This window comes from Galleria mellonella, unplaced genomic scaffold (assembly GCF_026898425.1).
Source record: "Galleria mellonella isolate WM207_F2 unplaced genomic scaffold, CSIRO_AGI_GalMel_v1 utg83, whole genome shotgun sequence".
NCBI classification, from domain to species: Eukaryota; Metazoa; Arthropoda; class Insecta; order Lepidoptera; family Pyralidae; genus Galleria; species Galleria mellonella.
Genome location: NW_026442162.1, coordinates 1277988 through 1291495, shown reverse-complemented (window position 1 = coordinate 1291495; position 13508 = coordinate 1277988). Strand labels below are relative to the sequence as shown.

At 32.1% G+C, this 13508-nt stretch overlaps 3 protein-coding genes across 3 annotated transcripts in view; 2 read left to right on the top strand and 1 right to left on the bottom strand.

The window, feature by feature from the left end:
* The window catches only part of LOC113517078 (protein PALS2), a 23507-nt gene extending 16944 nt beyond the window's left edge, over positions 1 to 6563 (top strand). Inside the window, exons 11-12 of the mRNA XM_026901622.3 lie at positions 1336 to 1410; positions 2954 to 6563. Coding sequence (XP_026757423.2) covers positions 1336 to 1410; positions 2954 to 3130 — 252 coding nt within the window. The 3' untranslated portion in view covers positions 3131 to 6563. The remainder of the gene's footprint in view (positions 1 to 1335; positions 1411 to 2953) is intronic.
* Positions 4952 to 13508, bottom strand: LOC113517079 (tubulin polyglutamylase complex subunit 2). The gene is made up of 5 exons (XM_052901972.1): positions 13312 to 13508; positions 9464 to 9628; positions 8714 to 8895; positions 7511 to 7684; positions 4952 to 6847 (listed from the first exon to the last, which is right to left on the bottom strand). Exons 1-5 carry the CDS (start codon positions 13385 to 13387, stop codon positions 6689 to 6691), a joined length of 756 nt encoding a protein of 251 aa, XP_052757932.1. The 5' UTR covers positions 13388 to 13508; the 3' UTR covers positions 4952 to 6688.
* Positions 11217 to 13232, top strand: LOC113517077 (tRNA-dihydrouridine(47) synthase [NAD(P)(+)]-like). The gene has a single exon (XM_026901621.3). The coding sequence runs from the start codon at positions 11380 to 11382 to the stop codon at positions 13183 to 13185; it is 1806 nt and encodes a 601-aa protein (XP_026757422.2). The 5' UTR covers positions 11217 to 11379; the 3' UTR covers positions 13186 to 13232.

Here is a 13508-nt window from a genome sequence, read left to right as displayed (position 1 = left end):
CAAATATGTATTTGAAATAAAAAAATATTTATTTCATTCAATAGCTGCAAACATTTCGTTATAGAAATATTTCAGTTTTTTAGGTATATATACTAATATATAATAAATACCTATTAATAAATTTACAACTAGACGGGGTGACATGTAAAAATAAAAAAAAAATATGTCAACTATCTTATTAACAGTAGGTAAGTACCAAAAAAATATTTTTTGGAAATTTTTCTATCTGTCTATATTTTTATTCCGTAATGGCGTAAAAACTACTGTACTAAATTAGATGTAGTTTATTCCAATTGTTTGCCTAAGGATTTAACTTCAAATCTGGCGTATGTTTTATCTTGATACACCATCTACAAACAGAAGACTTCATACTTCTAAAATTCACGCGTACAGAGTAGCGAGCAAAATGTAACTTTATCAGTAAATATAAACAAATAGAATATTATGACTACCAATCCTAAGTATGTTATAAAATAATAATGCAGATAATTCACTTAATCGTGTTTCTTAAACAACTTATAAAATGTAATTATTTAATTTTGTTTATCAATATCAAACCAATAACAGATAGTAATTTGTAACACGTTCAGAGCTAAGGGCAGGGGGTTAGAACGAGAGATGAAAGACCTTCGTCGCTAGGTATATTATAATAGTCTGGCGCATGTAAATGTATTAATTTATATTAATCATGTGTTTATGAATTGATATATTATCACTTGATAATAGATCAATTCTTTTCCCTAAGCTTACGCAGTGAAAATACAGTGTATCTCCACTTTCTTTTTTATTCCGGTTGTTATTGAAAGCATACAGGGAAAACAAAACAATTCTAGTACTTAAAGTATGTTTGCTTTCCAACCTTGCATCTAGTAAAAATTGGGAAAAATAAAAAGTAGTGTAGCTAAACCTAAGTTTTATATATATATATATATATATATATATATATATATATATATATATATATATATTAAAATTAATATTTATACTCTTTTTTCTGTTTATTTTTTTTTATATGTGTTAATGTTTAGTATATTAATGTCTGTTATCTCGTAATTATTATCTTTAGCCATTGTATGAGTTTATTGAGATCGCGAGGTCTTTTGTAGATATCAATTAATGACGCATGGTTCTTTTTTTTTAAATGACTACCACTTGCAGAGGGAAAAAATTGCTGTTATTTTTAGGCAATAATAATTGCATCCCCATTTTTTTTTTTTTTTGTTTTTATTGATATAAAGATACATAGAAACCTCAGTAGACGATTATATTTCTGCATGTGTTTGTGTTATATTATATTTGTGCATCATTGATGTGTTGTGCGCATGCGTGGCGTAGTTCGACCGGCAGAGCTCCATCCGCTACAGCTCGCGACGCGCACGCACGCTCGAGTCGCTCGCATCGCTCTATGAGGTAAGACTTAAATCCAGTTAGTCCTTTTTTTAGTATTACAATACCTTTCATCTAGTAGCGCAACGTCTAATGTTTGATTTGTTGCTGGACCAAGCGTTTATGCAATTTTTCATAAACTCTCTTAATATAATATCTTAAGGCCGCCTGACCTACGTTGTTTAATTAAAGCTAAAATTGTCTATGGGCACACGTCTATAGACAATTTTAGCTTGTGTGTTGTGCGCTTGCACGTAAAGCAAGTAACAGATAGCTAATAAGGGAATAAAAAATGGGACTCAATTACTTCTTTATTCGAGAAAAAGTATATGCAACATGGTATAAAATTATGTCTAGCTTTTAAATATTTTCAATATTGTCTCATTACAAATTTATTTAGACAAAAAGTCGATACGTAATTAGGGAAACTTAATATCATTACAGTATATAAACAAAATTTTATGTTGTTATTCCGATTTTAAGAAATATTTTAGACATAGACAGACCTTATCCAAATATTTTCCTGTCCCTGGAATCTTGGTCTATCAACGCTCGCTGTCACAGGTCGCGGCACCTATTTCCCCGTGACTTATTTCTCAGAAACAATGATAAGTCACGGGGAAATAGAGGGGTACAGACGTTGCCCGACTGTATGAATTTAAACTGACGACTATCAGCATGGTATATCTTACTTGTAGGTAACGTTACTACTTCAGCCTTGCATTAGATGTTATGTGATAGTTTTTAATATATTTGTAGTGTGCCTAGTGGGCACAAGTTTTTCAAAAATACTAAAAATTAAAAAAATATTATTTTATCAGTATTATTAAAACCACTAAACGTAATTTAGCAAACCAGTTCTAATTATTCATAATTTATAATTTTCATTTATTACTTTAACAGGTTTTTGATGTATAAAAGAAGAATAATTTATTATTACATAGAAAGCCATAATGAATTTTAATCTATGTACTAATTTGTAATGTAAAATTACAATATATTTATATAGTAACATAAATAGGTAAATAAAAATGTGCAATTAAGTTTATTTAAAATTGAAACAAAAATAATGGGACCGATTCTTAGGTGGCATTTCTTTAAACATATATATTAACCTTATATGGTATTTTAATTTTATAATTTCATGAAATTACTGTTTTATGGGCCATCATAAATTAAAATTACAAAAACATTGCGTTTAAATTATTATAATATGAGTTCATATTAGTCCTTAAAGGTTTCACTGTGATGATATTGAATTGAAATTTGAATTTTAGAAATAGGTTTAGAGAAATGACTCCTCAAATTCGACCCCAATGTGATCGCCGACAAATAAGAAGTCATGGGATGTACATTTTAATCCCTAAATTTAAAATATTTATCGTGATGAGCAGTTGTTTTATATATATATTTCTACCATGCCAGGTTTGTTTGAATCGAAATATTTGGCGTTCCATTGTTTCTCCCTACCCTAATGGGAGACAGGCGTGATAGATATGTATGTATGTATATGTATAAATATTTATAAGTGGTATATAATAATGAAAATATTATATTAATTAATTAGGAGGAGGATATGAAGCAAACGTTAGAAGAGAGTGCCCGCATACAGCGCCAGTACGAAAAGTACATCGACCTAGTGATCACGAATAATAACATGGACACTACGTACTCTAAAATAATGGACGCTCTTCACTCGCTCTCTACCGACCACCAGTGGGTGCCTGTCAGCTGGATTTATTAACTTGAAATTAATTCTTAATATTTAGTATATACGGAGCAGTTGCCAACGCCGACGCGAAATTCGACGCTTATTAATCCATTTAAATGATGCTCATAATCGATATTTTTAACAATCGGACTACATTTGCGTCATATGACATTAATTATTTATTTTATTTTTTATCTCATTATTTCACCTAATATATAAAAATATGCAATAACAATTATAAAACATAAAATATAGTAAGATATAGTGTAAATCAATATTTTCACTTAATACAGGTGTAAAAACACATAATGTGATTGTAACATGGAATTAGGCATCAACTCGACTGACAACAATATTGTCGTGGTAAAAAAAAATATTGATTACTAACGCATTGTAATGTTGGCTGCATATATGTAACAGCAAAATTGATAAGAGAGTATAATTATAACATTGAACCAATCTAAAATTTTGTATTTTGTATCAAATTAAATTAATTAAAATTTAAATTATATTAAATTAGAATTCAGTATTTAAACATCACATTAAACGCAAATGCAGTCCCAACACAAGAGCGATGTATTTTAGTAAGGGACCTTAGTCCCATATGAACCCCAAAATGGCTCTGCTCTGTTCGGCAGCTATTTTATATAGATATAAGTGTTCACAGTCTTCCCGCACTAAATTAGTAAATTATTATATTAGGAAATATTAAATTTGACTTATTAGAACTTTGCAAATATTATTTCTATGCTATCTGTACGATGTTTCAAAAGATTTACTCCTCTCATCTCACATTTATTGCTCAAATGTAAACAGTACACGTTTTAAGAATCAACTGATTTAGTAAATTAGTAAATATAATAGTAACGCCATTAAATTTAAAACTGTCATTAATATTTATAGGTCATTAATAAGTATCTACTATAATTTTGTTGTCTTGCCAATCTAAACTTTTTTTCATTTTATATTATTAGATGTAACCTAATCTGTATCTACGCAACGGAGTGCTAAAGCATGTTGCTTCGCGTAATAATTGGTCCTAGGATCGCTACTCGGTCAGACCAATTTAGGAATTAATAAACGTTTTTAAAATTTAAAGGTTCAATTTCGAATGTACTGTATTGTGCCTATAGATATTTGCCATCTGATTTCTCAGCATAGGATATCCTAATTTAAGAACTAGGCAATGGGTGTTCAATATCAAATCTGATATACGGCGTTTAACGTAAAGGTTTATTATTAGTACGAGAAGTACAGCGATAGACAAATCTAATCTACTAGTCGAGTCTAAGAGACAAAAGTTTTAATTTTTTTTTTTTTTAGATAATCCAAGGGACAATGTTATTTAGTAGAAGGATTTTTTTTATATATTTCGGCCTTCTGACCATCTTTCGAAATCTTACACCCTTTCCTATTACGCCTGTGTAATCTAATACCTAAATACAAATAAAAAACTTGTCCATATGAGGCATGTCAAGTCAATGATACAACCGAAAAGTGTACTGTACTGTTTAGAATTTATTATAATATAAGCTTAGTGCGGGTTTTTTAGAATACATTAAGACAAACTTTTATTAGATATAAAATAAGGAGTAAGTGAATTATATTATACAATAAAACTTATTTGCGTCTACCTACAAATTAAAATGGTACCCAGTAGGTGTGCGCGAAGAGTAAAGAAAAATCACTCGAGAGGTACAATAACTAGTAAAATAATGGCTACTAGAACTAAATCTGTTGATCTTAAATTAATGTTAACGTTATTTTAGTATATAATTAAATTACCAATTTAGAAAATTATTGGACTAAATAGATCTTATTGTATTGAATTAAGTACCATTCAATACCAGCTAACAATTTAAATTTTTCTTCTATTATTGCTATAGCAATCAAATTTGTATTTGAAACAATTGAAAAAGTTATTTCCATATATTTAATATACAATTGGATTCATTCTAATAAAATATATGTTTCTAATATGAGCTTATTTAAAGCTTGAGCAGTGCAGCGATAGTGCAGTATTTTGAGCTATACTTTCTCGCGTTTCGCGTCGATTTCCCTGCTTTTTAATTAAACTTGAAAATAGCTAATCGCTACCCTAAAAAGCCAAAGCCAAAAGAAGAAAAAAACACACCGCAATTGCTATATCTACATGACATTACGAATTACGCTTCATATAAGATACGTTGTATGCATCTCACTAGATATAAATATCTCTACTTTATTTCCTCACCAAATGTGTCAACCATCACAACGATGTTTTGCAGTAGCCATTATTTTACAAAATGCTCATATGTTGACTGTACCGCATTCAAATTAAAGTCACTCCGATTTAATTAACTGTTACCATTTTTCTCTCATAGCTTCATTATGGCCACAAAACACTATGTGATTGTGCAATCGCAATAATGCTTCAAAAACGCTACTCCTTCAGAGCGTTAAAACAATATGGGGCGTTGTAACAAAACTGCTCTGTCCTCTCTTTGCGTTCTTGAATTGTTTGGACTCATATTATAAAAATCACTCTTCATGTCAATTATAAGACACTATTTTTGTGGTTTGTATGTTGTCAAAAGAATTAGACGGCTTAGAACATTAACGCCAGATACTAGTTTTGTCTCATATAGCCCTTAACAACTGCTATATCTTTAAGTTATATGTATATACATGACAAAATATATGGGTGCATATAATGAATAATCTTGCTCGTATGTATTTTAAGAGGGTATATACTAGTAACATTGCAATCCAGTATCACGTTAAATGGTCGCCTTTTCATAGAATTATATCGAAAACGCCTCGCCCCATATTGTAAATGTTCTAGGCATTTTACGCATACAGTTTTCTTTCTATGTACCTTTAAAATCTTTTCAATTTTTTTTTTTTTCTATTTACAACCCACCTTATAAAATTATTAGTTAATAAACTTTTATACGAATTAATTGAACTATTATGTGTAATTGAAAAAAAAAATGGATTTTACAATTTAGACGTGTAAGAGAAATGTTTTTTTGTAAACATCAATCACAATAATTTATGAAATGTCAATGAAGGAGGGAAAAGCCTTAAAGATGTATTCCTGACACGTTCATAGTATTAATATTTAAATAAAAATGCTATTTATAGTATTATAATGTAATTACGTTACCTACATCACACAGTAATATTTCTAACTTTATACTTTTACAATTTTTGCATTACATCACAATAATATTTAAGAATGCTGTATTATATTATTAAACGAGACTTTTACACTTTTATGTTTTAATAAATATTAATGCAGCCTGTAACTTAGATAATATTATATTGTTTCAGGGATTTGCTTGTTAAGCCTGTTAATTTAAGCAATATCGCTGTAAACTTAGCTTATACTTCATTATGAATCTCACATTCCGTCCAAGTTATGTTATTTAGCTATAAATTATATTGTGTCGATATTATTCAATATATTATTATACATTATGTACCTAAAGTGCTTTAATTTATCGCTCACTGTTCACTCAAAATATTTTGCTAATCAATTTATGTAACCTCATTTAACTATGTTCTTCGGCATGCCAATAAATTTATTTCATTGTCTCTAGTTAGTTTCTACTGATTTGCCTGCCGCGTAGTTTTATGATGCCGGGCTGAGGTTTTAAATATATTAGGATCGATATGGTTCAATCCAGTCTCATTTCCAACGGCTACAGTATTGTTTTCTTGATCAACCTTCTCTAGTAAATGCGGTGCCAGTAAAAGAAACAGTTGCTGTAACACAGAAAAAACAGTGATTGAAAGAGGAATCCTATTAATGTAGTAAATGTGAAACCTTGTAACGATGGATGAATGGGTCTTTGTTACTCTTCAACGCTAAAACTCCGAAACGGATTTGAACGAAATTTGATACACGGATAAATTATATCCTAACTTAGCAGTTAGCACATAGAATACTTTACGTTCTTATTCACGCGGCTGGAACCGCGTGATACAGCTAATTTGGATATATAATACAAAACTTGCCTACATGAGACAATCATACAAGTGGACGAAAGATGAAATGTAAAAAAAACACGTTGTGTATATCCTGTACCTCTTTTAAATCTAGTAATAATGTAGAATAAATAAAAGTAAGCATACTCATATAAATATTAAAACAATTGCCACTTTTCATCAAATGGGCCGTCAGCTTGTTTACCATTTTAAGTCGCATAAAATTCTATATACATAACCGTATATATTTTTGCTACCAAGCGACTGTACTCCGGTTTGAAAACTGAGATACGACAGTGAATTTGCTCGGTACTATAACTCAAGATCTTCGTGTCACTAGGGTTGGCCACATCGCTGGTGTTACAACTTGCTAAGCAAGCATACTAAAAGACGATTCGTTTTATATAAAAAAACTTTAATAAAAAGCCATAGGTGCTATACCTCAGCCCAGGGTATGAGTGGCAGATTGGCGAATGTTGCCTGCCAACCCGGTAGACCTAGATGAACTAAGGCCATCCTAAAATACAACGTGAAGGAGTCTGCTAGCCAACCCCACCCACCTTCACGTGTCGCTAGCCACACTGACCAGGAGCCCCCGGTGTAGATTAAACACACCTAAACATAAAAAATACATATTTATAAAATCATCTGACATTGATGCTCCTTTCCACAGTGTATTATTAGTGTGTTGCTAAATAATCATTCAATTATAGAAGAGATACAAGTCAGTAATGTTTATACTGTATTAATACACATTTTCTTATCTATCTACGTTTACTATAAAATATTTTTTTATAATGAACGGTTTTTTGGTAGTTTACTAGCTCGACTTTATAAGCCCAATAGTCGTTAGTTGGAAACCGACCGACACCATAAACTCAGTGTTTGCTTTTAAAGTCCCTCTTTTTGTTCATTGATTGTTAATCACGAGATGCTAGTTTCCATTACTACCATAATCTCATGTCAGATCGACTTTCACGTTGTTCCCCCTGAAAACCATCCCTATTCCTAATGAATTCGTCATTATAGATCAAAATGACCGCCGTATACTGTTAGCGTAGGTGGGTGCACCATTCCATCTTTACCCTTAAAAAAAAATATAAAGATGAACAACACTTTTAACAAATCAATTATCATAGAAAGTGCCGAAAGCCTGACTTCTTGTTACGATAAATTCAAATGTATCCAGCACATACTATTTTTTTAATGGGTGAAAATGGTATAGTAATCCTGCCTACGCTATTGGTATACTGACGGGGTAGTGAGGGGTAATAGGTGAGGATGAAACACATACTATTACCTTTTACTAATATAGTACTATATTCTCTGTAACCAAGACAACAGTCTACAAATGCCAGTGATTGAAATTATCCTATTAATATAATAAAATTGTAGTTAGACGATGTCTGTACATAGCAGATATTTAAAAAAAATATATCAGTGGTCCTAATAAATTTTGTCTGTCTGTATATTTGTTCCGGTATCACGCAAAAACTGCTACTCGTATGTTTTATCGTGTTATGTCATCTAGATATAGTCTATTTTATTAAGTTTTCTACTTCTGAAATCCAAGTAAATAACGGGCAAAAACCTAGTCTAGAATATAATAATAAAAAATAAATAATTTTGTATCGTGATACTTTCTTTTCCGATAGTCCTGCACGAGTCCAATTCAAACACCTTACTTTTTGTGTTCAGTACTGGCCGTGGGCCACTGCTTTGTCTGGTCATAGAAAAATCCAACAGGTCCTTCAAAGCTGGCGATAAGCACAATTCGTTGAGCGAATTCACCCTAATAGATCCAACCGGAAGAATTTCATCACCTGCAGACAAATTGGCTCTGTACCTATAATCTATAGTTACAATAAAATCCATACAAATGTAGACCTGGATAAAGGCAAGTATTTTTACGCGCACGGCGAAGATACTTACACCTAGTAAGTATCTTAGCCGTGTAGATCCCGGCATAGAATGGACCACCCCGTGTTGTAAAAGGCGACTAAAGGAGCATATAGTGAAGGAATAGGCAGCACCGTCCTTCTTAAAACATCACCAAAGACCTAACTGCGGTTACCAACCCGTTTGCCAAGCGTGGCAACTACTGTCAAAACCCATATTAGGAGGCAATATTCAAAATTGAACAATTAACGGCTAATATTGCAACAGATCCTTAGACTATTTCGAAAGTGAAAAAAGTGTTGTCCTCCTCTCTCCTACTTGCTGTGCCCAACAGGGTCCATAATTGAAATGTTATTTACTAATTATGGAATACAATAAGAAATAAATACAACAAATGTTTTACACTCGGGTCAATTACTCGTTTGTTTACATTTAATTCTATTGAATCAAATTATAACTGAGTTACAAGAAAAATTATCAAATGTTACTTTCCTGAATATTTATAATGCCAAGTCAACTGGAAACCGTCAGTTGATGCATAAAAATTTCGAACATCTTCAGGAAGCACTGCAGAATGTCTTTGTTCCCAAGTCGAGAGGGCCACTCGATCACAGGGTGATCTACGTTCGACGCTCACATTGCAAATGCGAGGGTCAGATTCTGTAAGAATAATATAAAATTTTCTGTGTAATGTGGCAAATATCTACTTATCGGACCGCTACCTAGCGAACTTCAACAATAACGTAAGGTCACTGAAAATTGTAAAAGCACAAAGACTATAACCTACTAAACAGAAGATATAGTACAGTCTTTGTACTTTGACAATTATATTGTCTACTTTAATAGACATTAAAGTTGAAAATTTAATACAATTAGCTGTTAAAAAAATATTCTCTGCATGTGAATATAGCGTCTAATATAAATACCAATCATAAATATAAATGATACTCAATAAATTAGTTAATACTGTCATGTGGTCTCGACAAAGAATATGCTACCTCTTTACTTCCTGTAACAAAGATGGGCAGTAGCATCCCTCTCAAAATCTCTTAAAGCTTAACTGCGGTTACCAATCTGTTTGCCAAGCATGACGACTACTGGCAAAACTTCCTTATGAGGATGGCCTATGTTCAGTAGTGGACAGTTCACGGCTAATATGATAAAGAATTAGTCATCAACGCCGAACTATCAGGTTATGGTCCCAGAAACGCAGAGATAGCGAATGAGAAGTTTATATAATCACATACACACACACAATCTTAAATCTACTGCCTAATAAAGTAAAAAAATTACGTAAATGTTTCTCAAAAATATATTAGCCTCATATATTATCTCTAATAAAAATACGTATCTAAATACTATAAAGAAGAAAGATTTTTTTTGCAATGAACAAACTTTTTTCACTTATACAAAACTACATTAACAACGAGTAACAGGTGTTAGAATTTACTTTCAAAAAAATCTTACGAAGCCGAAACAAGTCAATAGTCACAAATTTAAAATATTATTTAATACTAATTAGTGACCCGCCAATAACAACCATCGAAAATAGATTTTTTTTTATACCACTGAGGTGGCAAACAAGCATACGGCCCACCTGATCGTAAGTGGTTACCGTAGCCTATGAACACCTGCAATACCAGAGGTATCACTACCTATCAATCCCAAAGAATTATTAAACATTTGAAATAATTTTTAGTATCTTAATAAGTAAATAAGGATTAAATCCATAATTGGCCCGTAGCAAAGAATTAACGAAATACTGATAAATTTTTATAGATACAGGTACATTATAAATTTGTCTTTAAAAACAAGTATAATTCCAAATCGACACTTAAAAAATAATTGATAAACAACAGTAACAGTTTGTCTGTTACTATTGTTTATCAATGTCACGACACTATTTAAGATCTACGAGTATCTACTACACTACCTATTCGGGGGGAAGGGATTGTTAGTATTGGGGAGGTTAGTCCCCATTGTTATCAATATCTTATCAGGTCGACCTCCACGCGGCTCCCCCTGGAAACCATCGTAACTAATTTATCATTGAATTCGTCACGATGGGCTAACCGATCTGCCTTCACCTTCACCAATCATCCCTCACTGGTGCCCCACCAGTATATACCGATAGCGCAGGCATAAAAAGGACACTAACTATTACGCGCTACTGAAATGTATTGATATCACAGAGTAAGTAAACAATACGTTTGACATGTAATATCATTACTGTCAATATCTACTTGTCTGGCTGTCAATACTGTCAGTGTCAACCGCCGGGAAACGTGTTATGTTTAGAGATAACCTATAAAAATATTTAAAATACTAATTACATGTATAAAAAAGTAATTTCTATTTACGATTTAATTCCATGACCACCTAATATTCTTTGTATATAGTTTATATATAATATGACCAACGTAAGTGATGGTGTATGCGCCATTAAAGAAGAATTCATAGTCCAAAGAACAGATAATCGTATTATCGATGACGAAAGTAATACTAATTCACTAAATAAAAGAAAACTCGACGATATTGGCGATTGTAAGGATATTGAATGTGACAATAAGAAGTCGAAAAATAATGGTAATGATAATGCTTGGACAAAAAGAAATAAAAATAGAGGACAGAACAAGGCTAGGCCAAAAACATTTCAAGATAACAAAGAAGACAAACCGTGTCCTAGCATTGTGGACATAAGATCATCTGATGAAAAGACGCCTTGCCAATATCAAAATTGCAGATTTATACATAATCCTGTTGATTATTTAAGAACGAAACCCAAAGATATCAATGAACGATGTCATATATTCGACATTCGTGGAAGATGCCCTAGGGGAATCGCCTGCCGATTTGGTTCAGAGCACATAACTACTGAAGGTTACAATCTAGTCAATGAAGAAAAATTAAAAGAATGGAAAGAGGACACCCAAAACACACTGCAACATTCACTTCAAGTACAGCTCCAGAAAAAGACATATGATTTGAGTTTTGCTGAGAAACTTGTTAAAGCCATTTATACAAAAAGTAAATTGCCAGAAAAGTCTTCAAATTGTCTTGAAGATGTTACTGTAAATAATGTAAATAAAGAAACATTTGTCAGTGGTGCTATTACTGATGAAGATATTATCAAACTTCTTCCCAGGGAAAAGAAAACCATAGACTGGTCGAATAAGTTGTATCTCAGCCCCCTAACTACTGTGGGAAATTTGCCTTTTCGACGTATTTGTAAAGAGTATGGTGCTGATATTACATGTGGTGAAATGGCTTTATGTGAATCATTACTGAAAGGAGCCAAACAAGAATGGGCATTAGTAAAAAGACATGAGTCAGAAGATATTTTTGGGGCACAAATATGTGGAAATAATGCATACATAATTACAAAAGTTGCACAACTTTTGCAGGAAAATACTCATCTTGACTTTATAGACTTAAATCTTGGTTGTCCGATTGACTTAATTTACAAAAAAGGTGGGGGCAGTGGTATGATGCACCGTTTGCCTACACTTCAAGCTTCCATAACATGTGCTTCAAAATTGCTTAGTATACCATTTACTATTAAAATGAGAACAGGAGTTTATCAGAATAAAAAAATTGCTCACACCATTATACCAAAAGTTGTTGAAGCAGGAGCTTCAATGATAACTCTACATGGAAGGTCAAGAGAAGCAAGGTACACTAGATCAGCAGATTGGGAGTATATTGAAACCTGTGCCAAGGCTGCTAGTCCTTGTCCTGTCTTTGGTAATGGAGATATTTTAAGTTATGAAGATTATGTACAAAGAAGAGAACTAGCACCATCTGTTCAAGGAGTAATGATTGGCCGTGGAGCACTCATCAAACCGTGGATATTCACAGAGATTAAAGAACAAAAACTTTGGGATATCAGTAGTAAAGAAAGATTTGAGATTATCAAAAAGTACACAAACTATGGCCTAGAACATTGGGGTTCTGATATGCAAGGTGTAGAAAATACACGAAGATTTTTATTAGAATGGTTATCATTTTTGTATCGTTATGTTCCAGTGGGTCTCCTAGAAAGGCCACCACAAAAAATTAATGAGAGACCACCAGCATACTTTGGCAGGGATGACCTAGAGACATTAATGGGGTCAGGAAACTGTGCTGATTGGATAAAAATTAGTGAAATGTTATTAGGGCCAGTGCCAGATGGATTTAAATTTTTACCAAAACATAAAACCAATTCTTATCAATGATTATTGATATACAAATATTATATAATTTAAATAAAATAGTTATCCTAGTAAGCTGTTTAACTGGTTGTAATACTGCTTATTTCATTGCTGGTACATAAACCTTATTATTATTAAATCCTAACTAACCTAATAATTTTGTTACTCCCAGTGTAATATTTTCATAGAAGGAGTCTTCAGACACCAAATCTACACAAAAACTCATTATTACTAGTATGTATTACAGAGAAATATTATCAAATACTAATTTACATATAACAAGCCGGTTGTCCTGGTAACCATATCTAATATGGTTACCCATGGAAACCATCGTGAACAATTATTTT

What these genes read in the sequence shown, in the direction of transcription:
- LOC113517077 (XM_026901621.3), top strand. Translation starts at nt 11,380, where the DNA reads ATGACCAACGTAAGTGATGGTGTATGCGCCATTAAAGAAGAATTCATA.
- LOC113517079 (XM_052901972.1), bottom strand. Translation starts at nt 13,387, where the DNA reads ATGAGTTTTTGTGTAGATTTGGTGTCTGAAGACTCCTTCTATGAAAAT. An exon ending in GGGAGTAACAAAATTATTAG is followed by an intron (nt 9,629 to 13,311) that starts GTTAGTTAGGAT and finishes TTATTCTTACAG; the next exon opens with AATCTGACCCTCGCATTTGC. An exon ending in CGTGCAGGACTATCGGAAAA is followed by an intron (nt 7,685 to 8,713) that starts GAAAGTATCACG and finishes TTTTATGTTTAG; the next exon opens with GTGTGTTTAATCTACACCGG.